Source organism: Coturnix japonica, unplaced genomic scaffold (genome assembly GCF_054131305.1).
Source record: "Coturnix japonica strain WE unplaced genomic scaffold, WE-NBRP24 Scf061, whole genome shotgun sequence".
Lineage (NCBI taxonomy): Eukaryota > Metazoa > Chordata > Aves > Galliformes > Phasianidae > Coturnix > Coturnix japonica.
In genome coordinates, this window is record NW_028188964.1 from 140,895 (window position 1) to 168,571 (window position 27,677).

At 52.0% G+C, this 27,677-nt stretch overlaps 2 protein-coding genes and 1 long non-coding RNA gene across 11 annotated transcripts; 2 read left to right on the forward strand and 1 right to left on the reverse strand.

Moving 5' to 3' along the window:
* LOC146751779 (uncharacterized) lies at positions 1–9,897 on the forward strand. 2 transcript variants are annotated; one of them, XM_085533491.1, is made up of 5 exons: positions 1–2,446; positions 2,561–2,617; positions 2,784–2,840; positions 2,978–3,417; positions 9,759–9,897. In XM_085533491.1, the coding sequence occupies exons 1-4, from the start codon at positions 2,279–2,281 to the stop codon at positions 3,110–3,112; spliced, it is 417 nt and encodes a 138-aa protein (XP_085389617.1). In that variant the 5' UTR covers positions 1–2,278; the 3' UTR covers positions 3,113–3,417; positions 9,759–9,897. The 2 variants fall into 2 exon arrangements, with proteins under 2 accessions (XP_085389617.1, XP_085389616.1); XM_085533490.1 differs by having other exon boundaries at positions 9,756–9,894.
* Positions 5,475–23,682, forward strand: LOC146751780 (SUN domain-containing protein 2-like). Of its 7 annotated transcripts, XM_085533473.1 has the most exons (8): positions 5,475–5,960; positions 6,215–6,338; positions 6,873–6,957; positions 7,498–7,598; positions 8,244–8,411; positions 9,790–9,860; positions 10,232–10,273; positions 11,107–11,313. In XM_085533473.1, the coding sequence occupies exons 2-8, from the start codon at positions 6,222–6,224 to the stop codon at positions 11,165–11,167; spliced, it is 645 nt and encodes a 214-aa protein (XP_085389599.1). In that variant the 5' UTR covers positions 5,475–5,960; positions 6,215–6,221; the 3' UTR covers positions 11,168–11,313. The 7 variants fall into 7 exon arrangements, with proteins under 7 accessions (XP_085389599.1, XP_085389604.1, XP_085389603.1 ...); XM_085533478.1 differs by lacking the exons at positions 9,790–9,860; positions 10,232–10,273; positions 11,107–11,313 and adding an exon at positions 23,384–23,682; XM_085533477.1 differs by lacking the exons at positions 9,790–9,860; positions 10,232–10,273; positions 11,107–11,313 and adding an exon at positions 17,147–17,218.
* LOC146751781 (uncharacterized) lies at positions 16,874–27,677 on the reverse strand. 2 transcript variants are annotated; one of them, XR_014941116.1, is made up of 2 exons: positions 26,600–27,677; positions 16,874–17,213 (listed from the first exon to the last, which is right to left on the reverse strand). It is a non-coding gene; the product is annotated as an uncharacterized LOC146751781 (long non-coding RNA). The 2 variants fall into 2 exon arrangements; XR_014941115.1 differs by lacking the exon at positions 16,874–17,213 and adding an exon at positions 22,918–23,204.

The window sequence follows — 27,677 nt, forward strand, 5'->3', positions numbered from 1 at the left end:
GATGGAGTTTACCACCCGCTTTGGGCTGCATTCCCAAGCAACCCGACTCCGAGAAGCTATACTGACACACTCACACATGTACCTGCAGGGACCCATAGAAGTGCATAGGGGAACATACTGTCCTGTAGCAACCAACTGTGCCCCACAGCCAGTTACGATGATGTTCAGTCACCATGGATCAAGGTTCACGGCACTGTGGGATGGCCTGAGTGGCCAACTCACACTCTTGGCCACCCTCCATCTCCCGTGGCTCCCACACCAACCCCACAGCACCACCCACACTAAGCCCTGTCCCACAAATGCAGCTGCTGCCGCTCAACAATTCTTATTGGCTGAAAGCAGGAGAGTTGAGAGATCCAAAGGGGTTGTGAGATCAGAGGTTGGGGCTGGAAGGCAGAGCATCTGCAGCTTTCGTTCCTCACTGAGTCCTTTCTATTGGGAAAGGAGATGGAGGGAGGTGAGAAGATGGAGGGCAGGGATGCGGAGTAGGAAACCACCTTGATGCTGATGTCATGGCTCTGTGCCTGCAGCTTGTTAACCTGGGACTCAGCCATGTCAGCACGTTCCTCTGCCTCATCCAGCATGTGCTGTGCCCTGGGGAACTAGGCCAAGTTGGCCTGCTTGTCCTGTGGCTTAGCCCCGGCTCCCACCCCGGTCTCCCCCTAAACACCCACCCAACTCATCCCCGCAGCTCCTCCCTCCCCCCAACCAGCCTCGAGGCGGGCAGAAAGTTATAGACATCTCTTCATTGAATGATCAATCCCTAATTATAACCCTCTAATAGACATCAGAGTTTAGGGGTTTTTAGGGTTTATTAGGGTTTTTAATGGTTTTTAGATTTTTTTAGGGGTTTTTAGGGTTTATTAGGGCTTTTTAGGGGTTTTTAGGTGTTTTTAGAGTTTTTTAGGGGTTGCCGTGGATTTCCACTCGGTACACGAGGTGTACTCCGCGTTCCCCCAGTTGCTCCACACATCCAGTTTGATCCTTTGGTAGGATTGAAGGGGCTTCTCCTGCCAATGCAAAGAGGAGAGGCTTTGTTATGGGCTCCGTTATGGGCCGGAGGGCTTATTAAGGGTTCATCACGAGGTGGATCCACCTCCATGGGCTCCACGGAGGGACTCACACGGCTGGTCCAGGCATGACGGGAACGGGCTCTCTTGCCTGTCTGCCGCCTGATGGTCTTGGCGGGCCCCCTCCTCCTCCTCTTCGACCCTGCTGTCCCCAGCTACATCTTCCCACCTAAATCCTGGGAATCCTCCAGCCTCGCTCTCTTAGCTCCCCACATGGCTGTTAATGGCCAGAGCTCTCAGAGGTGAGTGCGTTGCGTGGGGCAGTAGTGACCAAGGTGACTGCTGTGACATGGCCAGGGTTCTAACATGGTGGCCACACTGCTGGCACTGCTGGCACTGGCGTTCCACATGGCATGAGGAGGGGGCTGTAGGACAGGGCACGGCACGGGAGCCAGAAGGCACTGGTCCTTGGGTTAAAAGGGGAGGGGGACTGCGCACATTCCCTTTGAGCCCGCCTGCCCAACGACTCCATCCCATAACCCGTGTAAACCACCCCAACACCATCCCATAACCCATCCCAACCCCAAACCCATCCCATAACCTCTAGAACCCCTGCCGGCACATGGGGTCCCAGCCAGGCCAAAAGCCAGATGGCAAGGAAGGCCCGAAGGAGAAAGCCGTCTGGTCGGATGGTTGCGGGGCGCCTGCCAGGCCAAAGGCCGGGTTGGGGATCCCTGCCAGGCCAGAAGCCTGCAGGCCTGGGAAGCCCTGCCAGGCCAAGAGCCTGCCGCCGGCCGGCAAACACTGGAAGGCCAAAAGCTGACTGGCCAGCCTGGGGAGTCCTACCAGGCCAACATCCAGCCTGCCCGGGGCTCACTGCCAGGCAACAAAATGGCTGACTGACCTGCTGGGCCTGTGAGGCCAAAAGCCGGCCACGCAGTCGGGGGGGACCTTGCCAGGCCTGAAGCTGGTAATGCGGTTAGATGGGCACTGCCAGGCTAAAAGCCAGCTGTCCGCTCTGGGGGGCACTGCCAGCTCAAATGCCTGCAGGCCAGGGAAGCCCTTCCAGGACAAAGGCCGATGATCTCACTATAGTGTCATACTTGATCCCAACAAAAAGACATTTTCTTCCCAAAACACTGCTTTTCATCCCCAAAAGAAGAAATTTTCTACAAAAAATCACTCTTCTTAGCACAATATGATTCTTTCTCCCCAGTATAAGATTTTTGTCTCAAAAATGCAATGATTTCAGCATTCAATATCTATTTATGTCAAGATTTAGACAGTTTTCACCCGAATATCACTATTTATCCCAGAATGCAGAAAGGTGCGGGTCCTGCAAGCAGCTGTGTGAGTGGTACAGCAATGCGGGCCCAGTTTGCCAGCGGAACATTAACAGCATGCAGCAAGTGGAGCTGCTGCAGGAGCTGGAGCAGGTGAGCACCTAATGGACGGGCACACAAGGGCCGAGCTGCAGGCTGAAGGGCACCCTGCCCATGGCATGGCAGCAGAGGGCCGGGGGACAACGCTGCTCCTTTCCCCTCCCACAGGCTCATGAGCAGCTCATGGAGAACCGCACGGCCACGGCCAGGGAGTCTTTGTTGAAGGTGAGGAGATGCTGCTGTGTGGTGTGGGGTGGGAGAAGTGCCCTCGTGTGGGTCTGCAGCTCCAGCCCTGCAGGCCCTGCTTGCCCCGATGGAGGAGGCAGGAGGGGACGGAGCCCCATGGGAGCACCGGTGCCCTGACGGTCGATGCTCTTCTGCTTTCCCACAGAATGCCCAGCAAATACGGGCTGAAAGAACGGCTGCCCGTAAAGAGGAGCTGGAGCAGGTAGGGGGCAGTGAGGGCTCGTCCTCACAGCTCGGCATCCTCACTCCTCTGGCTGTGCAGGAGGACCTCGGTCCCAATCCCTCGGGTCCATGGGACCCAACGAAGCCCCCCCTGGTGGTACACGCTTTGTCTTGCAGGAGAAGCAGCTCATTGCCCAGCTGGAAGAGCAGCTGAAGGCTGAGACAGAGGAGATCGAGCCTGCCCGAGGAGCCGCCTGTCCTCACATCCACATCGCTACCACCCAGCAACGAAGGAACGGGGTCTCCCACTGAGGAGATGGCAGCAGCAGGGGCTAACGGATCGTTGGTCAGCTGCTCATCCCGCCCGTGCCGGCCTCTCATTGGTCAGCGTCTTCGCCGCCGGCTCCGATTGGCTGAGGCTCCGCGCGCGGGAGCGGCCGCCATCTTGTGTCTCGGGGCCTCCCGGCTCTCCCTTCGTTCGGCTGAAGCCGCTGCCGCAGCCCGGGCCGCCCCGCACGGCAGCGCCGCTGCAGCCGCTGCGCGCCGGAGCTGTCCGGGCAGCACCGAGACGGAACCGCGGCACGACGGGAGCGGTGCTGAGGACGGCGGCGCCGGAGGTGTGCAGGAGAACGGGGCCGGGCCGGGGCCGGGGAGAGGAAGCTGAGGTGGGCTGTGGGTGTAGGGGGCAGTGGGGGAGGAGTGGGGGGGATGGGGGAGTTGAGGGGGCTGTGGGGTAACGTGTGGCCGTGGGGGGGCTGTAGTTCCTATGGGGCTGTAGGGAGGGCCTAGGGTAATGTGGGGCTGTGGGGGGCAGTGGGATGGATGTAGGGGTGAACAGTGGGGGAGATGGGGTTGTAGTGGGCTGTGTGGGGATCCCGAGGGATAGGAGGAAATGGGTGGCTGTGAGGGGAATGTGGGGGGCAAAGGGTTGGAGGGTGGACACGGAGTGGGGTCAAGGGACCCATCTGGCAGCCTCGTTTCGGGGGGGGGCGCCCCCAGCACCCCCTGCCTCAAAGAGGCGCCCAGAGCCCCCTGCCCCCCCCGTGGCCTCTAAGATCTGGGGGGCGAAATGGGGGCAGCGCAGCAGCAAAGAGGTGGCGGCTGCGACCAACTCGACGGGGGGGGTCCCGCTGCCCCCCAAGTGTTTAGATAAGGCCACCAGAGCCCGGCAGAAAACACCGCTAGTACCCCCCCGAGCTGCCAACCCCACCACAAAAGCCCGGAGCCAACAGCTGCCCCGCTGCCCTTCATCCCCTCCCCCGGCCGCCAGCTCTAAGTGGGGCAGGAGAAGCTCGGGGGGGTTGGAGAACGTGGGGAAGAGGCTGGTGGCCAAATGGGGGGGTAAGGGGGGCGAGGGGGGGGTCCCGAGGCAGAGGAGGAAGAAGAGGCGCAGGGAGGGGGGCAGAGCTGGGTGCTGGGCTAAGGAAGCCAAGCAGTGTCGGAAGGAGGCAGGGATGGGACAAAGACCCCCCCCCGGGACCCCCAGAGGGCGGCGTGGAGCAACGCCGGCTCCGCAGTGGACAGCAGTTGGGCTTCTCAGAGCCCCCCAGCACCCACAGCAGCTGGGCCTGGGCTGCAGGGGTCAGGAGGAAGGAGTGGGCAAGGAGGTGGTGTGGAAGGGGAGGGATGGGATCCAGCGAGGGGCTGCTATGGGGGTCCCCCCTGGGATCCTGAGGTGCTCCATCATTGGGAGCCCTGGAGGTGGTGCCATGGGGGGGATCCTTGTGATCTGGATCCCACAGTGCTGTGCCAAGGGGACCCTTGGGATCCAGCAGTGCGATGTGGAGCGGATCCCCAGCATGCAGTGATGTGACAACACTGGGACCCCCGGGGTCTCTAAGGGCTGCATGGAAGGGAGGTGCATTAGAAGGGGAAGGGGTGCACTGGGATCCAGAGGAGCTCAGCCCCGCGGTGACACGAGGCTGCCCAGGGCTGTTGGGACCCAGTGGATCATAGTGTGAGGCTGGGCCGGGATCTGGCAGCAGGTTGTGGAAGGAGCCACCTGCAGACATAGGAGATGCTCCAGGATCTGGTCCAGCAGCACGGCAGGATTCAACAGGATCTGATGAGAAAGAAAAGAGATGGGGGGTGAGATCCTCCATCCATACAAAGATCCCCTGGATTTCCCACCCCCCACCCACCAGCCCTCCATAAATCCATGGGACCTGATGGGGCGAAATCAAGGTAGACTACATCTACCGCTGTCCCCCCATCCCCTGGCTGGGCCACACCCATCTCCTGTCTTTGTGCTCACTGCTGTCTCTCCATTCCCTGTTTGTTGCCAGGAAATTCTGCAGCTGACACTGCATGCAATTGAGAGAGTCGTGGAAAACAGCTAAAAGGATCCCAGGAGACCGTGTCCCCACGCTGGGCTGTGATAACCACCATCTGATCTCTCCCTTAGGCAGCGTGTCACTCAAGAGAGGGGAAGGGGGACTCCCGTCCTGCTTCTAGCGGTCCTTTCTTTTGAGTGTTCCCCACCCAAAGCCATCCCAGCACAGCCAAGGAGCGGGACTGTCCCACACGGCATGTCCCCACTGGGTTGGGAAGAGGAAAATGGGCTGCAGGGCTCCGAGCACTCTGGCAAACTAATGGTCTCTCCTGACTGATGTCTCCCACAGCTGGAGCCTTCCTCTGGATATTGGGAGCCTGAGGAAATGTCCTGCAGGTCAGTGCCACAGCGTGCGGCAGAAGACAAAGCTCTGCCCTTCAGCCTCCATGGGGACAGGGGGAGTTTGGCCACGGGCCCATCGCTGCTGAGACTCTGTGGGCTCCTGAGCCAGGCTGGGGGCTGCCTTGGCAGCAGGACGGGCTTTGGTGTGGCAGCATCTTCCCAGTGCCCAGCACGGAGCTCAGGCTGAAGGCAACAGCACATGGGAAGAAGGGGCCTTTGGCCCGTCCGTGACACTGTGGAGTCGGGAGGGGATGGGAGAGCAAACGGAGAAGCAGCAGATGCTCTGCAGCACGTGGAGGGCTGAAGGGCCCAACTTTGGGCAGCGGTCCTCTGCAAAGTGCTGGGAAGCAGCAGGAAATTCTGCCAGCGGCTCCCTGGGAAGCTCCTTTGGAAGCTCTGGCCGTGCTCCTGGTGCTTCCTCCCATCAAATGCTTTTCTCTTCCAGGTGGTGTCAGCAGGACCTGTGCATGAGCTCCTGTCTCTGGGGTAAGAACACTTCCTTGCCATGCACCTGGCTCTGTAGCTTGGCCTCGGCTGGCTGTGTGCTCCATGCACGCCTTCACTTTGTGCCCAGGGCTCCAGCCTTTCCCATCTATATGGTGAAGGCAGCCCTTGGCAAAGCGAAGGAACAAAAGGGGCTGGGGGATAAGGAAGGGCACAACCCCCCGGAATCCTTCACCTCGTGGCACTGAAACTCTGACCTGCGTTGCTGAACAAGACTTGCTTTGCTTTGCCTTCAGGAACTCAATGGTTGGGCCAGAATTACACCTGATAAGTTATGAGCTGTCAATCAGGAAGCATCTCATCGCACAATCAGTGTATGATTTCCTGGAGGAGAATGGGATCGACGAACTGACGAGACAGGTAATGGTACTGCTCCCTTCCAGCCCTTTACAGGGACAGCTCTGTGCTCTGGCCGCCTGCCCCACACCTGGCTCTCAGGCTCAGCCTCCCCTGTGTCTTGGAGCTACTTTGCTCCCCACACTGAGAGCTGCTGCTGGTGCTGGCTGCACGGTAAACCTGGGATCAGGGTGCTCTGTGCAGAGCCATGAATTCCCCCTGGCTGGGCCCCAGCCAGAAGCCTGCTGGGCTTGGCTTGGAGGCTGGATGCGGCCCCTGCCAAGAGACTTGTGCTTCAGACTTCTTAGCTGGAAGGGCCATTCTCCAGGCCAGCTGCAACTGGAGCTCTGCAGAGCCTGGCTGGCTCAGGGCACGATCTGACTGCCTGTCAAGGCTGTTCTACAGCAGACACGGGGCTGGCAACACTGGGATCAGGCAGAGCCCAAAGTCCATCTTTGCTGTGTCTCTGGAGTGCAGTTCTTGGGTAGGACTCCCTGCTCACACCCATCTCCTGTCTTTGTGCTCACTGCTGTCTCTCCATTCCCTGTTTGTTGCCAGGAAATTTTTCTGTTGACACGGATTGAAATTGACAGCATCGTGGAAAACAGCTACTGGATGCCCAACTGGGCTCTGAAATCCCTGGGTATGTAGACAGCTTCACTACCCTCAGCTTTGCGCCTGGCACTCCCCAAAACCTGCCCAGCTCTGCTTCCTGTCACACTTATCTCATAGAGCTTTAGGATGGCTGAGGTCTGAAGGGACCTTAAGACCATCCCAGTCCAACTCCCTGCCACTGACAGGACTGCCACCCTTTGCATCAAGGTGCTCAGGGCCCCATCCAACCTGGTCTCCAACGCCTCCGGGAATGGGGCATCCATGGCTCCTCTGGGCAGCACATTGCAGGGCCTCACCGCCCACTGGGGGTCAAGAATTTCCTCCTCACATCCCGTCTAAAGCCCCGATCTCTGAGAATTTAAAAACCCTTCAACTCTGCTCCCAGGGCTGACCGGCTCATTTCCCCAGGTGCTCAATCAGCGCATCATGCCGGGACTCAGCAGTTCCAATACACAGCAGGAGGGATTCTGCACCCCAGAGCCCCGCCAAGAGCTTTGGGGAATGAGCATTCACTCCTTCAGCTTGTCTCTGGGCTGTCCCAGTGCACGTCTGTCCATCTTTATTTCAGGTGCCACTGTTGATGCAGAGAGGACAACCAAGAGTTACGGTGGGAAAGGCCGGCTTTCTCCCCTCTTTTCCTCCGCAAAGTCCCCTGAGACCCACTTGCAGGTATGGCAGGAGAAGTGCTGACTGTGGGCTTGCCCCCCTCCCCCCGCAGACACCCCACAGAGCCCCATAAGGGCTCCCCCTCCGTCCCCCAGCCCTTCCTTCCCAGGATCCGTCCCCCTACATCCTTTCCCTCTCCCCATCGTTTCCCCCTCCCCAACTTCCTTCCATCCTTCTCCCCCCCATCTTTCCCCCCCCTTTCTTCCACCATCCTTCCCCCCCATCCTCCCCATTCCTCCCTCCATCCTACCCCCCATCCTTCCCCCAGTCTTTCCTACCCCCAACCCTTCCCCCCATTCTCCCTCCCCCCATCCTCACCCCATTCTGGCTGCACATCCATTTCCTTTGGCCCAGCTGCTCTGCTCAGCCCACACTCTTCCCCACATCACTGACACCAGCGTTGGGAGGGTGCTGGGCTGACAGATGCTGGGGAGGGCTGCCCCGCCGGCTCTGGGCAAGCAGAGAAAGGCGGTTGACTCCAGAGCTGTTGTCCAAACCTTTGCATATTCCCCTCCTGTCCCTTGAGTAGCGTTCCATTACGGGGAGCACGGCAGCCCACACAGAAGACAAATTCTGTGCTCCTTGCCCAGCATCCAGCTCTGGCGACTCTTTGCCTCACCGCTGATGGACACATCTCTCTCATTTCAGCCCGATGTTTCTGTTGGCAACTGCTGGGCTTTCCGAGGTTCACAGGGCCACGCCGTCATCCAGCTGCCGGAGAACATCTGGCCCACGGCTTTCACTGTTTGGCATGTCTCCAAGGCGGTGTCTCCCTCTGGGGATGTCAGCAGTGCCCCCAGAGACTTTGCCATCTTGGTAAGTCTCTGCCTGCTGCTGCTTCTGGAGGCCCCCGAGGAAAAAGCTTTGCCATAGAGCCCCATAAGAGCCCATTGAACCCCTATAGAGCCCCAGAGACAACCAATAGAACACCATAACCACAACATAAGACCCCATAAACCCCCAAAGAGCCCTATAGAGCCCCCACAGACACCCCATAGAGCCCCATAATGCTCCATAAGACCCCATAGAGCTGCACAAGAAGCTCATAGAGAACCAAATAGCCTCATGGTGCCCGACAGACACCCAACAGAGCCCCATAACTGCCACATAGAGCCCTGTAAGACCCCATAGAGCCACACAAGAGCTCATAGAGCACCATAGAGCCACACGGTAGACACTCAACAGAGCCCCATACGACCCCATACTGTTGGGAGCTCCCAAATTTCAGTGGTGGGCTGCTGCAGATCACGGCATCCTGCCTGAGGGCACCGAATCCCTCGGCTGGTTCCATGTCTCCAAAGGCCTCTGCTGCTCTTTGTGGCCGAGCAGCTGGGAGCAATTGCTCCACGTGCCCTGACTCAGGTTCGCCCTCCGCTGTGCTCCAATCCTACCAGAGCACAGGGAGGGTTGGAAGGGCTCCCACCTTTGGCCTCAGTGTGTTCTTTATGGCACGGTATGCCTAAGTGTGACCGCCATCATCTCTTGTCTTTGAGGGAGTGGATGAGGACGAAGTAGAAACTCCTGGGACTGTGTCACGGGTTACTTAGATTTACCTATTCCCGTGACAGGGGAAGCAACCGCACGCCCCCCCCCGGGGCCCGGAAAGGAGGGGGAAAAAGGGATTGGGATAAAACAGCGACAATCTAAGGAGGAAAAACTTATTTTACTAAATATGATACCGAAATACAAGATAACACAATATAATATAATTGAGGCTAACAAATCGAACCAAACAGAGAGAGAGAGTCCCCGAAAACCGAGGGGCCCACTGTGAACTCTAGGCGACACGGCTGGAACGCTTCCCACTCTCCGAGAAGTTCGAGAGAAGAAGGAGGGCACTCCAGCCTGGGAACGAGATTATATAGAGTCCTGGTCCCGTGACTTATCGTTACTCCTGTTGTTCTCTGGGATATGTAGTCTTCTTCTGTGGACTGCACATTCAATAGAAGTATCCATACTTTACATGATGTTATGATGTGGAATACTGAGAGCAAAATTACAAAATTACAAAACCATGACAGACTGTTTGTTTATGACGTGGACGGAGAGATCGCCCAGACCTTCCATGTTCAGGTATGGCAAGTGCAAGGGGGGAGGCTGGGCTGCCTGCACAGCATGGGAAGAAAGAGCTTTTTTTTTTTTCCTTTTCCCCTTCCATAGCAGAGTGGGTGAAACGCTAGTCCTGAAATTTCAGTCAGAATTGAAAGAGAGAAGGGAACGGCAGGAACGGATCAGCCGGGCCATGGGGCAATACCTGCTGGGGAGGTACCGGATGTTGGGGAAATGATGCCCCCAGTGCCAGGTGGGGGGGGGCCATGGGGGGTCGGGAAGGGGCCTGTGGGGTGGGGGCAGTGTGGGGGTTGTGGTAGAGATGGGGGGCTGAGGGGGGGTCTGGAGGGGATAGTGGGGTGTTGTAAGCAGGGGAGCTGCTGCCCCCATTGCCAGGTGGGGGGGTTATGGGGTGGGGGATTGCTATGGGGGGGTATTACTGTTGGGGATGGAGAAATGTTGTGGGGTCTGGGGTGGAGGGTTGGATTCATGGGGGGAGGCGGGGGTGGGAGTGGGCCATGGCGCTGTGGGGGGGTCCCTGTGACTCCCCCACCCCTAAACTGTACCTACCCCTCCCCACCCCCCAGACGATTTTCCTACAGGACTATTAGCAGCATCTCTGGAAAGGGGTGAGTTGGAGGGGGGAATTGGGGGTCAGGTGGGGGATGGGGGGGGGGTTGTGAGTGGGATGGGGGGGGGCAAAGTCTTGGAGGGCGGATACGGAGTGGGGTCAAGGGAGGGGGTATGTGGGGCTGGGAGGGGGTAAAGGGGTAGGGATGGGGGGTGAGGAATGGGGCTGTGGGGTGCTCAGAGGTTGGGCATGTGGGGGTTGGAATGGGGTCTTTGGGGGTCAAGGGGTGGGGGTGGGGGTGATATGGGATAGGGTCATGGCGGGGGAAAGGGGAATGGGGTCATGGGACGGGGGGTGAAGATATGGGGAGGGGTTTCAGGGCCATGGAATAGGGATTTTTGGGGGGGGCAGTGAGGGATGGAGTGGGGAGGGGTCCAGGGGGTGGGGATTAGGTTGGGGTTGTGGGTCTAGATGGGGATCTGGATGGGAGGGTGGGGGCAGTGGTTATGGGGGGGATGTATGGGATGGGGTGAGGGGGGACCTGGGGATGGGGGCGATATGGGATGTGATCGAGGTGGGGGGTTGGGGGCTGTGGGATGGGGTTATGGGGAGTCACAGTGGGGATGGGATGGGGGCTGGGATGGGTTACGGGATGGGGTGGGGGGGTCACAGGGAATGGGATGGGGTGGCGTGGGATGGGGTAGGGTGGGATGGGATGGGATGGGATGGGGGGGTTATAGAGGTGTTGGGATGGGTTTGGGGTTGGGATGGGTTATGGGATGGCGTTGGGGTGGTTTACAGGGGTTATGGGATGGGGTTTGGGGGGAGCTCACAGGGAATGTGAGCAGTCCCCCTCCCCCTTTAACTCCCAACCCCCCCTTTTCCTCACAGAGCGCCGCAGTCACAGCGAAGGGGCTGCAGCAACATCAACTGCTGCGGCAGTGAGAGCTGAGAATCCTAAGCACTAGGCCACCAGGGATATCTGTTTTTCTGCAGTATGAACCTTTTAATATTTAATATTTGCTCTTGCTCTTCTACATCACGACGTCATACTTAATATAAACATCTACATAGAAATAAACTATAATCAAAACATAATATGCGCATGGGTCTGCATACAAATATATACACGGAGTTACCCACTGCACTGCCCTAGCATCAAATTCCTTTGCGGTACACATTGAACATCCCCCCTAACCCTAACCCTGCACTAACCCTACACTAACCCTAACCTCTCCCTTGTTCTGCCTTTCTAAGCCCCTGGACTGGCCCACTGCCTTTTGGCCTGGCAGGGCACCTGGCCGGCTGGATTTTGGCCTTGGAGGGCTTCCTTTGCAATGTGCTGTGGAAAAGGGAGTTGGGAAGGGAAGGGAAGGGAAGGGAAGGGAAGGGAAGGGAAGGGAAGGGAAGGGAAGGGAAGGGAAGGGAAGGGAAGGGAAGGGAAGGGAAGGGAAGGGAAGGGAAGGGGACCCAGTGTGTTTAGTGGAGCGTGGGAAAGATTGTGAGCCTGAAGTATTCGGCCCATGAGGAACCGGGGGAGATAGAGATGAGCGTGGAGTAACAGGGTTCTGATGTGCACAAGGGGTTGCCTGCATGTGAGCTCCTGCTCTGAGTCCTCGGTCCTTCAGCAGGGAGGCGGTTGTTCACACACAGACACTGGGTGATGCCCAAGGTGCCTGGGCTGCTCCTGATGTGTGCCAGTGCTTGTAAACCGTGTGGGAAGTCCCTTTGACAGACACCTCCTTCCTGGGCATCAGCTGAGGGCCAGAGAGGGGATAGCACCGGCTGTCTGGTGAATTCACATGCAGCTGCAAGTGCGGCACAGGGCCTTCAGGAAAGCCATGCCCATGGTGTGTCCGTGCTGCTACATCAGCTCCAAGACCCACGATGGCTCTGATGCCTGTGTGCCACCTTCTGCACACTGATACCATAGATGAGCTCTCCAGTCCAGCTATGTCCAGGGATGCTTTCCAATGAGGATGTTGACACGTGTGGTTTTGCACTAATGCAAACAGCAACACACAAGAAGCTCGAAATCTTGGTAGAGCTGCAGGCCTGAGCTCCTGTTTGGACCACAGGGGCACAGCTGAATGGCTTCCACAACTGCACTGTAGCACAAGGGGGATACAGAGTCTTTAGGATGGATGGGCGAGGAGACAAGGAAGGGCGGCTGCCCTCTGTGAGAGTGCACTGAGCTCTGCCGGGGGATGGAAGAGCAGCCATGTCAGAGCTAATGGAAATGGCCAACAGAGGAGACCAACAGTGACTGTTCTCAGCTTCCTGATCAGGGAGAGCAAGTGGAAGGTGCCCTCTGCAGACAGATGGGAGCCTGATGTTGTCAGGCTCTTGTCCCCTTTGGCGGCCTTTTGCACTCCAGTATGTGCTGCAGGGACAGCACAGCAGGGCATGTGGCATCCAGCAGATCCCTGGAGAGCACAGATGGCCGCTTCTTGACCAAGCCATGGAGGAACCAAAGAGGAGAGGTGCTCTGCTGGATCTCATACTCTCCGGCATGGAAGGTCTGGTAAGAATTGTGAAGGTCAAAGGGGCATCAGGCCATGTGCAAGATGCAAATGGATCTCTTTTTATTTATTTATTATTTTTATTTGAGGCTGTAAGCTTAAACGATGATCATAAATGTTAATAAAACTGAAACAAATTCTTGAAGACAAAGATAGAAATCAATGAAAATGTGTTAACCCTTCTCAACATGAGAAAATCCCATGAGCCCTTATCTTTTTTTGTTTGTTTGTTTGTTTTGTTTTTTCCCCTGTAATTACTATGTTTTCCAGAACTGTGTTTACATTACACAGATGCCTTCAGATGCGAGGGCAAAGACAGTGGTGCCCTGTGACTAAAGCCCAGCGTCCGCTGCTGCTCTTCCCTGCTGCCTATTTAATGTCCCTTATCCTCCAAGTGTCTCCAGCTCTCCTAAATAAATGGCCGTGGTTAAGGGCATGTTTTCAGCAGGCCATTTGGACACACGCTCCTCCCACTGCCTGGCAGATTTCCCCATCCCTTGCTCCTTGTTCAGTCAGATACCTCCCAATTATCTGTCTGATTTCTGACTTTTAGGGGGATTACTCAAATTTGCTCCATCTCTCCAAAGTCTGATGGACTGTGTTGTCAACTCCTTCACTGTGATTCCATCTGTCCCTTCCTATCTATTCTTTTTCTTCTTATACTTTTTCATTATCTCTTTCTTTTTTTTTAAAGCACAGAGTCTGAAAGTTGTTTATTAATGTCAATAAAAGTGAAAAAAACAGTTGAAGACAAAGGTAGAAATCAATGAGAGTGTGTTAACCATTCTCAATGTGTGAAATACTCACGAGTCCTGTTCATTTTAAGTTGATACCTCCCAACTACCTAGCTGATCTATCCCAGGGAGATGACTGGAATTTGCTCCATTCCTCAAAAGTCTGATGGACTCTGTTGTCAAATCCTTCACCGTGATTCTATCAATCCCATCCTATCTGTGTCTATCTCATTTCTTGTACAAATATTCCCTGTGAAAGACAAACCTCAATAGAAGCAGCTTGGACATGGCATGCAGTTGATCACTCTGTTTTACTGTTCATTCAATTGCATCACCTTTCCGTCTGTTTGTTGGCCAAAAAAAAAAAAAAAAAAAAAAAGAATTCTTTCCTTGCCCTGTGCAGCTGGTTCTCTGCGGAAAGCCAGAGGGAGTTGGTGCAAAGGAGATTTAACACTGAGCGGGTGACGGCAGAGGAGAAGAGTGATGGGAAGAAAAGTGATGCAAGTCCCATGGGGCCAATGTGAGTGGAAATGGGGTGGGGATGAGGAGGACATTTGTCCACACCGTAACAGTATAGAATTCACTGGGGTCATCCTGGATTGATATCAGGTGCACAGTCCTTCTTTAATGACTTGTTTAAACCCAACTTTGAATAAATAGACAATAAATGTCTGCTGGATTCTTCCTCTTTAAGCTCTCTCCAGGTATCTCTCCATTTTGCTGAACAAGTTCTGAAAACCTGAAGAAGATAACAGGAAGGCACATTGCACAGGAGGCTCTTTAGGTTACAATGGGCCCCACGGTGCATTTGCTGCTGAGTCCATCGACCTCCAGTGCAGAGAGAAATTTGCACAGAGTGCTCATCAAGACAAAGTCAGAAGTAACAGTGAAGTTTCTTGGAGTATTAATGGGCCCACTGAGAGCCATTATCAAGCAAGCTTCCCAAGGGACTTGTTAGAGCAGATGATTGGAAGATACGACTACAGGCAATGAAAGACACTGGCATGGTGGTCCTGATGCTGAGAAACCCCTCCTTTGTCTAATGAAGCAGAAAGGCCAAGCCCTGATCCCCAGACCCTTGGCAGGGAGATCCTGACCCTCATCTTGCCTCAGGGCCCTTCCTGGGGCAGTGGGATGGAGGTCTGTATGATGTTAAATGAGAGACATGGGGAGAGAAGATCCCAGGCTCTGCATAGGGTGCAGGGACGCTCTGAGGTTCATGTCCCACATGTGCCCTGTGTTTCATTGCAGGATGTGGGATGTGAGAAGGGCCCAGTCTGAACAAGCAGTCAATCCCAATGAAACTCTGAACATCAGATCTCTCAGTTCCAGCGCCCTCCTGTGCACACCCTCCCATAGTTTGACGTCCGTTATGTTCTGCAGTGCTTAGAAGTGCACCCAGTGCTCCATGTGATGCAGCAGCGCAGAGCAGAGAGGGACAATCCTTTCCCTCACCCAATTGGCAATAAATTGCTTGATGCACTCCAGGGGACTGTTGGCCTTCCTGGCTGCCTGGGCACACTGCTGACTCATGTTCAATTTGATGCTGACCAGGCCTCCCAATCCTTTTCAGTCAGACCTCTCTCCAGTGTCCCATATCCAGTCTGTGTTTATGTCCAGGGTTGCCCCTACCCAGATACACAATCAGGCACTTGTTCTTGTTATACGTTATGTACTTGGTGCTTAGTACCAACAGGTACCAACTTCTCTGACTTGTCCACATCTCTCTGCAAGTCCTGTTCACCCTCAGTGGAGGCAACAGCACCTCCTCATCTGGTGTCATCAGCAAACTTGCTCAGAACATCTTCTAGTCCTGAATGCAAGACATCTGCAAAAACACGAAAGAGAATTGGCCCTAAAATGGAGCCCTGGGGGACCCTGATAGTGACTATCTACCAGCTGATGGAACCCCCTGACTATTATCCTTTGGGCCTGACCTACTGGCCAACTGCTCACCCACCATGTTCTGTTTCTGTCTACCTGTAGCAGAGCATTCTGTCCAGAAGGGTGCTGTGAGAAACAGTATCAAAAATTCTACTGAAATGCTCAAGAATAACATCAGCTGGCTTCCCTTGTTCAGCTAAATGGATATAGGTGTCATAAAACGACCTGAAATTAAATAGAACATTCCCCTTGGAATCTGTGTTGGCTGTGACCAATGACAGAATTGTCCTTCAGCTGTTTTTCCATAATTCCCACCATCATCTCCTCCATAATTTTACCAGGCACTGAAGTGAGACTGACAGGTCCATCATTGCCTGTGTCATCTTTCTTGCTCTTCCTTACAATGAGACAACATTTGCCAGCTTCCCGTCAACTGGTATGACCCTAGACCTATTTAGATCCAATTGAAATGCGAGCCCAGAGCATACCAAAGTGTCATCATTGTAAGAACGTAGATGTGCCACAGCTTTGCAATGCCTTGAACTCTGGAGTATGCCACAGATGGAGCATAGAGAAAGATTGGCCGCTTCTGTTGGCAAGCAGAATAACACTACATGATACATGGGGACTGTGTCTGTGCTCTGCTATGCTCTGCTCGCAGGGGAAAGTTGCAGGGGGTTGATCTCATGTCAGTGCTCATATCTGAGGTGTGGGGTCAAAGTGGAGAGACCAGGCTCTTTTCAGCAGTGTGTGGATTCAAGACAAGGGGAAATGGACAGAAACTGGAGCATAGGAAATTCTGCACAAATGTGTGCAAGAACTTCTTTACAGTGAGGGTGACGGAGCACTGGAACAGGCTGCCCAAGGGGTTGGGGAGTCTCCTTCTCTGGAGATCACAGAATCTCTTCAATATCTTTCTTGATGACCTGGGCATTGCGTGCATCCTGTGTAGGTTTGCATACTACACCAAATTGGCTGGGAGTGTGGATCTGCCTGAAGTTAGTGAGGCCCCACTAAGCGACCTGGACAGGCTGGAGAGCTGGGCTGAAGCCAATGGGATGAGGTTCACCAAGACCAAATGCCACATCCTGAACTTTGGGACCTGGAATGGACTGCCCAAGATATGGGGACGTTAATGCCGGGGTAGAATGGATTAAGTATACTGTCCAGAGTCTCAACCATGGCAGTTGCTGTGCTTGTGCATCGGGACGGCCCATAGCTCAGGTGGTGCCCTTTCTGCTGAGATGTACCAAGAACCCAAAGAGAATGCGATGCATGATTGCCCTGTACCAAGAGAAAACTGCCTGGGGAAATAGAGACTGCAGATCTCTCTTGTTTCCTCCAATGCCTGATACAGATGTCAAGATCCCTCCTGCAATTTCTACAGCGTTAGGTAACCATATGTCACGGGTTACTTAGATTTACCTATGCCCGTGACAGGGGAAGCCACCCCACGCCCCCCCCCCGGGGCCCGGAAAGGAAGGGGAAAAAAGGGAATGGGATAAAACAGCGACAATCTAAGGAGGAAAAACTTATTTTACTAAATATGATACCGAAATACAAGATAACACAATATAATATAATTGAGGCTAACAAATCGAACGAAACAGAGAGAGAGAGTCTCCGAAAACCGAGAGGCCGACTGTGAACTCTAGGCGACACGGCTGGAACGCTTCCCACTCTCCGAGAAGTTCGAGAGAAGAAGGAGGGCACTCCAGCCTGAGAACGAGATTATACAGTGTCCTGGTCCCGTGACTTATTGTTACTCCTGTTGTTCTCTGGGATACGTAGTCTTCTTCTGTGGACTGCACATTCAACAGAAGTATCCATACTTGACATGATGTTATGATGTGGAATACTGATAGCAAAATTACAAAATTACAAAACCATGACATTCCACCCCTTATTCTACATTATTACATCATGGTTAATATATACATATATATACATATATATACACGTATGTAAAACTATGATAGCTAAATAGTAGAATTGCATGTAACATAACTAAATGTACAACTATAATAACTACAATACACTACACATGCAAACATATATATATATATATAGATACATAAAATTATTGACTGCACTCCCCCAGCATCAAATTCCCTTGTGGCACACATTGAACACCCCCATCCTTCTGCATTACCCACCAAGTGCACCCAGGTCCCTGGGCAAAGACAGTTCCACGGATAGGTTTGCCCTTTCCAGAAGCTGGAAGGACCCAAACAGCTTTTCCCAACATGTTCTTTATATGTACAACAGGGACCTTATCTCCTTCTACAGTGTGTAGGGGGCTAGATTGACTAGGACCATCACGATTGACAGATCCTCTAGTATTCACCAACCAATTGGCTTCTGCCAGATTCTTCTCCCAGTGCTTAAATGTTCCACCACCCATTGCTTTCAACATAGTTTTCAACAACCCATTATATCGTTCAATTTTACCAGAAGCTGGTGCATGGTAGGGAATATGATAAATCCACTCAATGCCATGATCTTTGGCCCAAGTATTTATAAGAGAATTTTTGAAATGTGTCCCATTATCAGATTCAATTCTTTCTGGGGTACCATGTCGCCACAGGACTTGTTTCTCAAGACCTATTATGGTGTTTCGAGCAGTAGCATGGGGTACTGCGTATGTTTCAAGCCACCCAGTGGTTGCCTCTACCATGGTGAGTACATAACACTTACCACTGCGAGATCGTGGCAAGGTGATATAATCAACCTGCCACGCCTCCCCATATTTATACTTTTGCCACTGCCCTTCCTCCCAGAGAGGTTTCATCCTTTTGGCTTGTTTAATTATGGCACATGTTTCACAATCATGAATAATCTGCTCAATAGCGTCCATGGTTAAGTCCACCCCTCGGTCTCTGGCCCACTTATATGTCGCGTCTCTTCCTTGATGACCTGAGGTCTCATGAGCCCATCGAGCTAGAAATAATTCACCCTTATTCTGCCAGTCCAAGTCAATTTGAGCCACCTCAATTTTGGCAGCTTTATCTACCTGATGGTTGTTTTGTTGTTCTTCAGTAGCCCGACTTTTGGGCACATGTGCATCCACATGACGCACCTTTACAACCATATTCTTTGTTCAGGCAGCAATGTCCTTCCATAATTCAGCGGCCCAAACAGATTTTCCCCTCCGTTGCCAGTTATTTTGTTCCCACCGCTGTAACCACCCCCATAAGGCATTTGCCACCATCCATGAGTCAGTGTAAAGATACAGCATTGGCCACCTCTCCTGTTCAGCAACATCTAAGGCCAGCTGGACAGCCTTTACCTCTGCAAACTGACTCGATTCTCCCTTACCTTCAGTGGCCTCTGCAACCTGTCGTGTGGGGCTCCACACAGCAGCTTTCCATTTGCGATGCTTCCCTACAATGCGACATGATCCGTCTGTGAATAGGGCATATTTCTTTTCATTTTCTGGTAATTCGTTGTATGGTGGGGCCTCTTTAGCACGTGATACCTCTTCTGCTGGTGATGTTCCAAACCTTTTATCTTCAGGCCAGTCCATGATTACCTCTAGGATTCCTGGATGATTGAGGTTTCCCATTCGCGCTCGCTGTGTAATCAGCGTAATCCACTTGCTCCAGGTGACATCGGTAGCATGATGAGTGGAGGGAACCTGTCCTTTGAACATCCAGTTCAGCACTGGCAGTCGAGGTGCCAAAAGGAGCTGTGTTTCAGTCCCAACTACTTCGGAAGCAGCCCGAACCCCCTCATACGCGGCTAAGATCTCCTTCTCAGTTGGAGTGTAGCACTCTTCAGACCCCTTATATGATCGACTCCAGAATCCCAGGGGTCGGCCTCGGGTCTCTCCTGAGGCTCTTTGCCACAAACTCCAAGTGGGGCCTTTCTCTCCAGCAGCAGTATAGAGGATGTTCTTTACATCCTGTCCAGTCCGTACTGGCCCCAGGGCTACAGCACGGGCTATCTCTTGTTTAATCTGTTCGAAAACCTGCTGCTGCTCAGGACCCCATGCAAAATCGTTCTTCTTCCGCGTCACCTGATAAAGGGGGCTTACAATGAGGCTGTAGTTTGGAATGTGCATCCTCCAAAAGCCTACTGCACCCAGGAAAGATTGTGTCTCTTTCTTGCTAGTTGGTGGAGACATGGCAGTGATTTTGTCGATCACATCTGTTGGGATGTGATGACGTCCATCCTGCCACTTTATACCTAAGAACTGAATTTCCTGGGCAGGTCCTTTTACTTTGCTTCGCTTAATAGCAAAGCCGGCTTGTAGAAGAATTTGGATGATCTGCTCTCCTTTTGTGAAAACCTCTTCTGCTGTATCACCCCACACAACAATGTCATCAATGTACTGCAGGTGTTCAGGAGCACCACCCTGTTCCAGTACAGTTTGGACCAACCCATGGCAAATGGTAGGGCTGTGTTTCCACCCCTGGGGCAAACGGTTCCAAGTATACTGAATGCCCCTCCAGGTGAAGGCAAACTGTGGCTTACATTCTGCAGCCAAAGGAGTAGAGAAGAAGGCATTGGCAATGTCAATGGTGGCATACCATTTGGCTGCTTTTGACTCCAGCTCGTACTGGAGTTCCAACATGTCTGGCACAGCAGCGCTCAATGGGGGTGTGACCTCATTCAGGCCACAGTAGTCTACTGTCAGCCTCCATTCTCCACTGGCTTTACGCACTGGCCATATGGGACTGTTAAAAGGTGAGTGAGTTTTACTGATCACTCCCTGATTCTCCAACTGGCGAATCAAATCATGAATGGGGAGCAAGGAATCCCTGTTGGTGCGATACTGCCGTCTGTGCACTGTCTTTGTAGCAATCGGTACCTGCTGTTCTTTTACTCGTAGAAGCCCCACAACAGACGGGTCCTCTGACAGGCCAGGCAAAACAGACAGCTGCTTAATGTTGTCCATATCTACAGCAGCTATCCCAAAGGCCCATCGATACCCCTTAGGATCCTTGAAATGCCCCCTTCTGAGGTAATCAATACCCAGTGTACATGGAGCCCCTGGGCCAGTCACAATAGGATGTTTTTGCCAGTCTTTGCCAGTGAGGCTTATTTCAGCCTCCAGCACAGTCAATTCTTGAGAGCCCCCAGTCACTCCAGAAATATGGATTGATTCTGTCCCTTCATGACTGGAGGGCATTAGGGTGCACTGTGCACCGGTATCCACCAGCGCCTTATATTCCTGTGGTTCTGATGTGCCAGGCCATCGAATCCACACAGTCCAATAAACTCTATTATCCCTTTCCCTCCCCTGACTGAGGGCAGGGCCCCTCTATTGGTTACCTGTGATGACTGGAGCAACTCCACTGGTGGTTGGTATGTCTAGTAGTTCTTTCACCCGTGCTCGTAGTGCAGAAGTAGGCTGATCATGCCACTTCCTCATGTCTTCTCCACGGTCACGTAGGTAGCGCCACATGGAAACACGCGGTGCAATCGTACTGTTGTTCTTTGCTCGAGCTGGGAAGCGTGTGCGTTTAACAGCTGAGACTTTTGATGATGCAGGTGGGGAGTAGGACTGGAATACTTTGATCAGATCCTTCATTAGACCTGGTGGCCCGTACGAGGATTGACCTTCATCAGTTGTTTCTGATACTATTACGGGATCATTACGATTAGTTGATGGAAACAATTTCTTGCACATTTCATCTACTTGGTCTTCTAGCCGTGAGATGGCAGAAACTGCAGCATGCAGTTGGGGGAGCTGCTGATCGGTGGTTTGAAGCATTATAATCAGCTCAATAACTCGGGGCCATCTGTCCCCGAATCCTTTAGATCCTGATACCAATGACTGTGCAATTCTCTCTGGTGCTGTACTTGTGATTTTCTGCCACATGTCAGGATCGGCCCTCACTCTCTCAGGGTCAAGTTCGCTTGGATCAGGGCTGTACAACATTTTCGCCATGGCCAATTCCCTCAGGCGCTGAATACCTTTTTGGACGGTATTCCAACTATCAAATTTAGGCTTCAAAGCATCCTTATAGGGGTACCTTTCTCTCACGGCTTCTAACAGCCGCAACCAGAGAGTGGCAGCTCCATCCGAACATCTGCTAATCCCTCTGTCGATACCTGCATCTTGGGCAATGCTTCCTAGTTGGCGAGCTTCATTACCATCTAGAGACAAGCTGTTGGCCCCGTTGTCCCAGCAGCGAAGCAACCAAGCAAGGATACCTTCATCTTGACGCCGTGTGAACTCCTTTCTTGAGCCTTGGATTTCAGTCAGCTTCAGAGGTCGACAATAGGTGATTTCCTCCTCATCATCAGTCTCTTCTTCATGCCTCTTGGTTTTTGCCCTTGCTTTTTTCGGTACTGCTCCATGCCCGGCACCTGGGTCTTCTGCTGCCCCCCCCTGTGCTTCTCCTTCTTTTCGTTCTAGACGCATGGACACCCGTTTCCATTTCTTGCCTTCCACAGGGGCAACTGATATTGCTACTGATGCCTCCTGTGACTGATCAGAATTAACTTGGGCTTGAATCTCAGATCGGAAACTCTCTCTCTCCAGAATAGTATGATACAAAGCACGGTATGCATAAGCCAAACCCCACATAAGGTTTACCTCCTTAGATCTCTGACCCAAATACTCACTTAATTTCTTAGGGTCCCTTAGGTGTTCAAGAGTGAAATCCCATGACACTGCGGGTCCCCATGCTTCTAAGACCTTTCCTAAACCTTTCCATATTCCCTGCCAGTCATCATTCTCTGGTTCTGGAGGAGACTTCCGCATAGAACGAATGCATAGGAACATATATGCATGCATTGATAGTGATAACATGGATGCAAGTATGAACCCTATCTCAGTTATTGAAAGGCGTGTGGAAATTTGAGAGTACAACCTAAATAAAAAGGGTTTTTTTAGCCTGTACAATGAATTAAACATGGTGCTGTTTGTAAAATTGCCTGTTCCATCTGGGATGCAAGTACTTGTAAGATTCGCAATTCCATCTGGGATGCAAGTGTTTGTAAGATTCACAATTCCATCTGGGGTGTAGGTGCCAAAATTCTGACCATACCACATCTCATAAAAGTACCAGGCAGGTGTCTCCATCAGTATCCACCTTATTAGGCTATATACCTGCACAATTCCACAACACCAAATTATGGTGTTAATAGTTGACCAATACTTTAAGAAGATCATAATTGCTTTCAATCCCTTAAACAGAGCAACTGGGATGAAGAGTGGATTCATAGCTGGCAGGCTCTGTAAAAGTCAGAGCTAGCTAGCTTTGTTCTAAGGGAGAAAGAAATCCCTTTGTTTTCTACACAAAAGTTAGATAGCAATGCTGAGAATGTACAGCAGCCCTTAATGTTGACAATTTGTCTGGTATTTCAAGGTCACGTTCTCAGTGAGCAGCTATGAAAAGATAACACTCCCCTAACGAAGCTCTTTAAGAGTAAAGAGAGAGTCGTTCTAAAAGCTAAAAAGCTCTATGCCCGCATTCTCCACCAAAAAATCTGTCACGGGTTACTTAGATTTACCTATGCTCGTGACAGGGGAAGCCACCCCGTGGGCCCCCCCCCCGGGGCCCGGAAAGGAGGGGGAAAAAAGGGAGTGGGATAAAACAGCGACAATCTAAGGAGGAAAAACTTATTTTACTAAATATGATACTGAAATACAAGATAACACAATATAATATAATTGAGGCTAACAAATCGAACGAAACAGAGAGAGAGAGTCTCCGAAAACCGAGAGGCCTACTGTGAACTCTAGGCGACATGGCTGGAACGCTTCCCACTCTCCGAGAAGTTGGAGAGAAGAAGGAGGGCACTCCAGCCTGAGAACGAGATTATATAGAGTCCTGGTCCCGTGACTTATTGTTACTCCTGTTGTTCTCTGGGATACGTAGTCTTCTTCTGTGGACTGCACATTCAACAGAAGTATCTTCTGTTAGTATTCTACTTGACATGATGTTATGATGTGGAATACTGATAGCAAAATTACAAAATTACAAAACCATGACATATGATTAATTAATTATTAATTGATTATTAATTATTAGGCTAATTAACCCTAATTAACTCCATCTTTTCTCTTTCCAGGTCCATATCGACGACGGAGCGACTTCCGTCCCCCCCTAATTAGTTAATTAATGATTAATTAATTAATGACCTGCCATTAATTAATTAATCCATTAATCGAGGCCTCATTAGCACTCAATAACAGGGGCCGGGAAAGGGGGCGGGGCTATGCAAATCAGGCCAATGGATCATGAATATATAATCACATGCTAATGAGGTCTCAATGTTAGTTGATTGGGCGTGGTGGGGTTTGACAAAGCCACGCCCCCTTCACTTGCATAATTAATTAATGCGCACGCGTTAACAAAGCTGGTGCCCGATTGGTCGGCGTCTTGTTCTTCCTTCGTTCCGATGGGGTTAATATGGGGGGGGGGGGTTAATTAAGGCATTAATTAAGAGGTTAATTAAGGGGTTAATTATGGGGTTAACGAGGGTCGATGTGTGGCCGGGGGTGGGGGGGAGGGGGGAGATGATGGATGCAGTTGGATGAGAATAAAGATGGCGGAAGAGCGACAGGGTCTGGTGTTATTGCGGGGGGTATGGGGTATATGGGGGGGATGGAGCCTATAAGACCCTATAGACCCCATAGGACCCCATAAAAATCAATAGGACCCCATAAGAATCACATAGGACTCCACAGAACTCATAAGTCCCTGTAAGACCCCATAGGACCCCATAGACTCCATAGGACCCCACAGACCCCATAAGACCCTATAAGACCCCATAGGAACCAATAGGACCCCACAAGACCCCATAGGAATCAATAGGACCCCATAGAACCCCATAGAAACCAATAGGACCCCATAAGACCCCATAGAACCCCATAGGAACCAATACGACCCCATAGAATCCCATAGGAACCAATAAGACCCTATAAGACCCCATGATACCCCATAGAACCCATAAGTCCCTATAAGACCCCATAAGACCCCATAGAACCCCATAGAGACCCCATAGGACCCCATAGAACCTCATAAGTCCCCATAGAACCCCATAGGACCCTAAAAGACCCCATAGGAATGAATAGGACCCCATAAACCCCATAGAAACCATAAGTCCCTACAAGACCCCATAGGACCCCATAGGAAACAATAGGACCCCATAAGACCCCATAGGAATCAATAGGACCCCATAGAACCCAATAAGATCCCGTAGAACCCCATAAGACCCCATAAGTCCCTATAATACCCCATAGGACCCCATAGGATCCATAGGACCCCACAGACCCCATAAGACCCTATAAGACCCCATAGGAACAAATAGGACCCCAAAAGACCCCATAGGAATCAATAGGACCCCATTAGAAGCCATAAGACCCCATAAGAACCAGTAAGACCTCATAAGACCCCATAGAAACCAATAGGACTCCATAGGAATCAAAAAGACCCTATAAGACTCCATTGACCCCATAAGACCCCATAAGATCCCATAGGACCCCAAAGGAATCAATAGGACCCCATAAGACACCAGAGACCCCATAGGAACCAATAGGACCCCATAGAACCCAATAGAACTCCATAAGACCCCATAGGACTCCATAAACCCCATAGAAATCAATAGGATAATTAGAAACCATAAGACCCCATAAGAACCAATAGGACCTCATAAGACCCCATAAGACCCCATAGAAACCCATAGGACCCCATAAGACCCCATAGGAATCAATAGGACCCCCTAGAACCCCATAAGAGACCCCATAAGACCCCATAGGACCCCATAAGACCCCATAGGAACCAATAGGACCCCATAGAACCCATAGGAATCCGTAGAACCCCATAGAACCCTATAAGACCCAATAGGAACCAATAAGACCCCATAAGACCCCATAGGACCCCATAGGATTCAAGAGGACCCCATAGGACCCCATAGAACCCCATAGGAACCAATAGGACCCCATAAGACCCCAACAGAACCCTATGGGATCCCATTAAACCCAATAGGATGCCATAAGACCCCATAGGACTCCATAGACCCCATAGGACCCCATAGGAATCAATAGGACCCCAAAAGACCCCATAAACCCCATAGGACCCCATAGAACCCATAAGTCCCTATAAGACCCCATAGAACCCCATAAGATCCCATAGGACCCCATAAGACCCCATAAGACACCATAGAACCCCATAGAACTCCATAAGAACCCATATGACCCCATAGGAATGAATAGAACCCTATTAGACCCCATAAGACCCCATAGAACCCCATAAGATCCCATAGAACCTCATAAGTCCCCATACAACCCCATAGGACCCTATAAGACCCCATAGGAATGAATAGGACCCTATAAGACCCCATAGAACCCTATTAGACCCCATAATACCCCATAGGACCCCATATAAACCCCATAGGACCCCATAGGACCCCATAAGACCCCATAGGACCCCATTAGACCCCATAAACCCCATATGACCCCGTAGGACCCCATAGACCCCATAGAGACCCCATAGGACCCCATAGGACCCCATAAGACCCCATAGGAACCAATAGGATCCTATAAGACCCCATAAGACCCCATAGACCCCATAAACCCCATAAGACCCCATAGAACCCCATAAGGGGAAGGAAGGAGCCCCAAATTCCCCCTATTAACCAATCAAACGAAGCTTTTCCTGGTCTTTCAACCAATCAGAGCTCTCCTCCAGCCCTCATTTGCATACGGCTGAGGCAATAGTTACACAGCACTAACGGCTTCATCCTATAGGAGGATATAGGGTGAGACTATGGGGTCTATGGGGTCTTATAGGGTTTTATGGGGTGTATGGGGTCTTATGGGGTCTTATGGGGTCTCTATGGGGTCTATGGGGTCTTACTGGGTCTTATGGGGTCATATGGGGTCCTATGGGGTCTTATGGGTTTCTATGGGGTCCTATTAATTCCTATGGGGTCCTATGTGGTCTTATGGTTCCTCTGGGGTCCTATGGGGTCTTATAGGGTCCTATGGGGTCCTATGGGGTCTTATGGGGTCCTATGGGGTCTTATAGGGTCCTATGGGGTCCTATGGGGTTCTATGGGGTCTTATGGGGTCTTATGGAGTTCTATGGGGTCCTATTGCTTCCTATTGATTCCTATGGGGTTTTTGGGGTCCTATGGGGCTTATGGGGTCCTATAGGGTCCTATGGGGTATCTTCTTCCTTTCCTATGGGAAGGGGAAGGGGAGGGGGAAGAGGAAAAGGAATAAGCCCATTTCCTTTCCAGCCACAACGCTACCCTGGAGGTGAAATCCAATGGGCGACGTACTGGCTGGATCCCAAGCGTTATCCGGATCGAGAAGCTCGCATCTTCGCTCAAAGCCTCCACGAGCATCAAGCCAAAATGAGCCTGGCTTTAATCAGGATCAAACCCGGAGCGCTCCGGGTCCCCGACTGGCATTTTAATGCCAACGTCCATGGCTACGTGGTGCAGGTAGGCCGCAGCCTTTGGTTTTGCTTCCACTTCCTCTTTCTCTCTTCCACCTTTAAGAATATACTTCCTTTTCCTCTATGGCTTCATTTAACCCTTATTCCCCTACCTTGTAATCCATTTACCTCGCGGGTTTACCCTAAAACCCTATAGGATTTCCCCTATATTCTATAGGGCATGGCATGGATCTCGCTTTTCCTTCCACTTCCTCTTTCTCTCTTCCACCTTTAATCCTATACTTCCTCTTCCTCCTTGGCCTCATCCAAACCTTCTTCCCCCATATTATAATCCCCTTACCTCGCGGGTCTACCCTAAAATCCTATAGAATTTGGCCATGTTATATATAGGGGCGGCCCATGTTAATTGGGGGTGACCTTTGGTTTTACTTCCACTTCCTCTTTCTCTCTTCCACCGTTAATACTATACTTCTTCCTCCTTGGCTTCATCCAGTTCTTCCTCCCCCACCTTATAACCCTTTCCCTCGTGGGTCTACCCTAAAACCCTATAGGATTTACCCTATATTCTATAGGGCACAACATGGATCTCGCTTTTCCTCCCACTTCCTCTTTCTCTCTTCCGCTTTTGACCCTACACTTTCGATTCCTCTTTCGCCTTATCCATCCCTTCTTTCCCCACCTTATAACCCCTTAACCTCGCGGGTCTACTCTAAATCTAATAGGATTTCCCCTATAATCTATAGGGCACAGCCTGGATCGGCATCGTCACCCCAACCAACGTCACCACCTACCGAGCCGAAGTCGGCCAGGTCCTTTTCTTCCCCCGGAACGTTCTTCATTGGATCCAAAACACAGAGGATGGGGGGGAAGGAAATAAAAGCCGGACCCCAAAAGAACTCGTCCTCGTTCTCTTTTATGGGACCCACGAGGAGCTGAAGACGTTGGAGGTGGATGAGGCT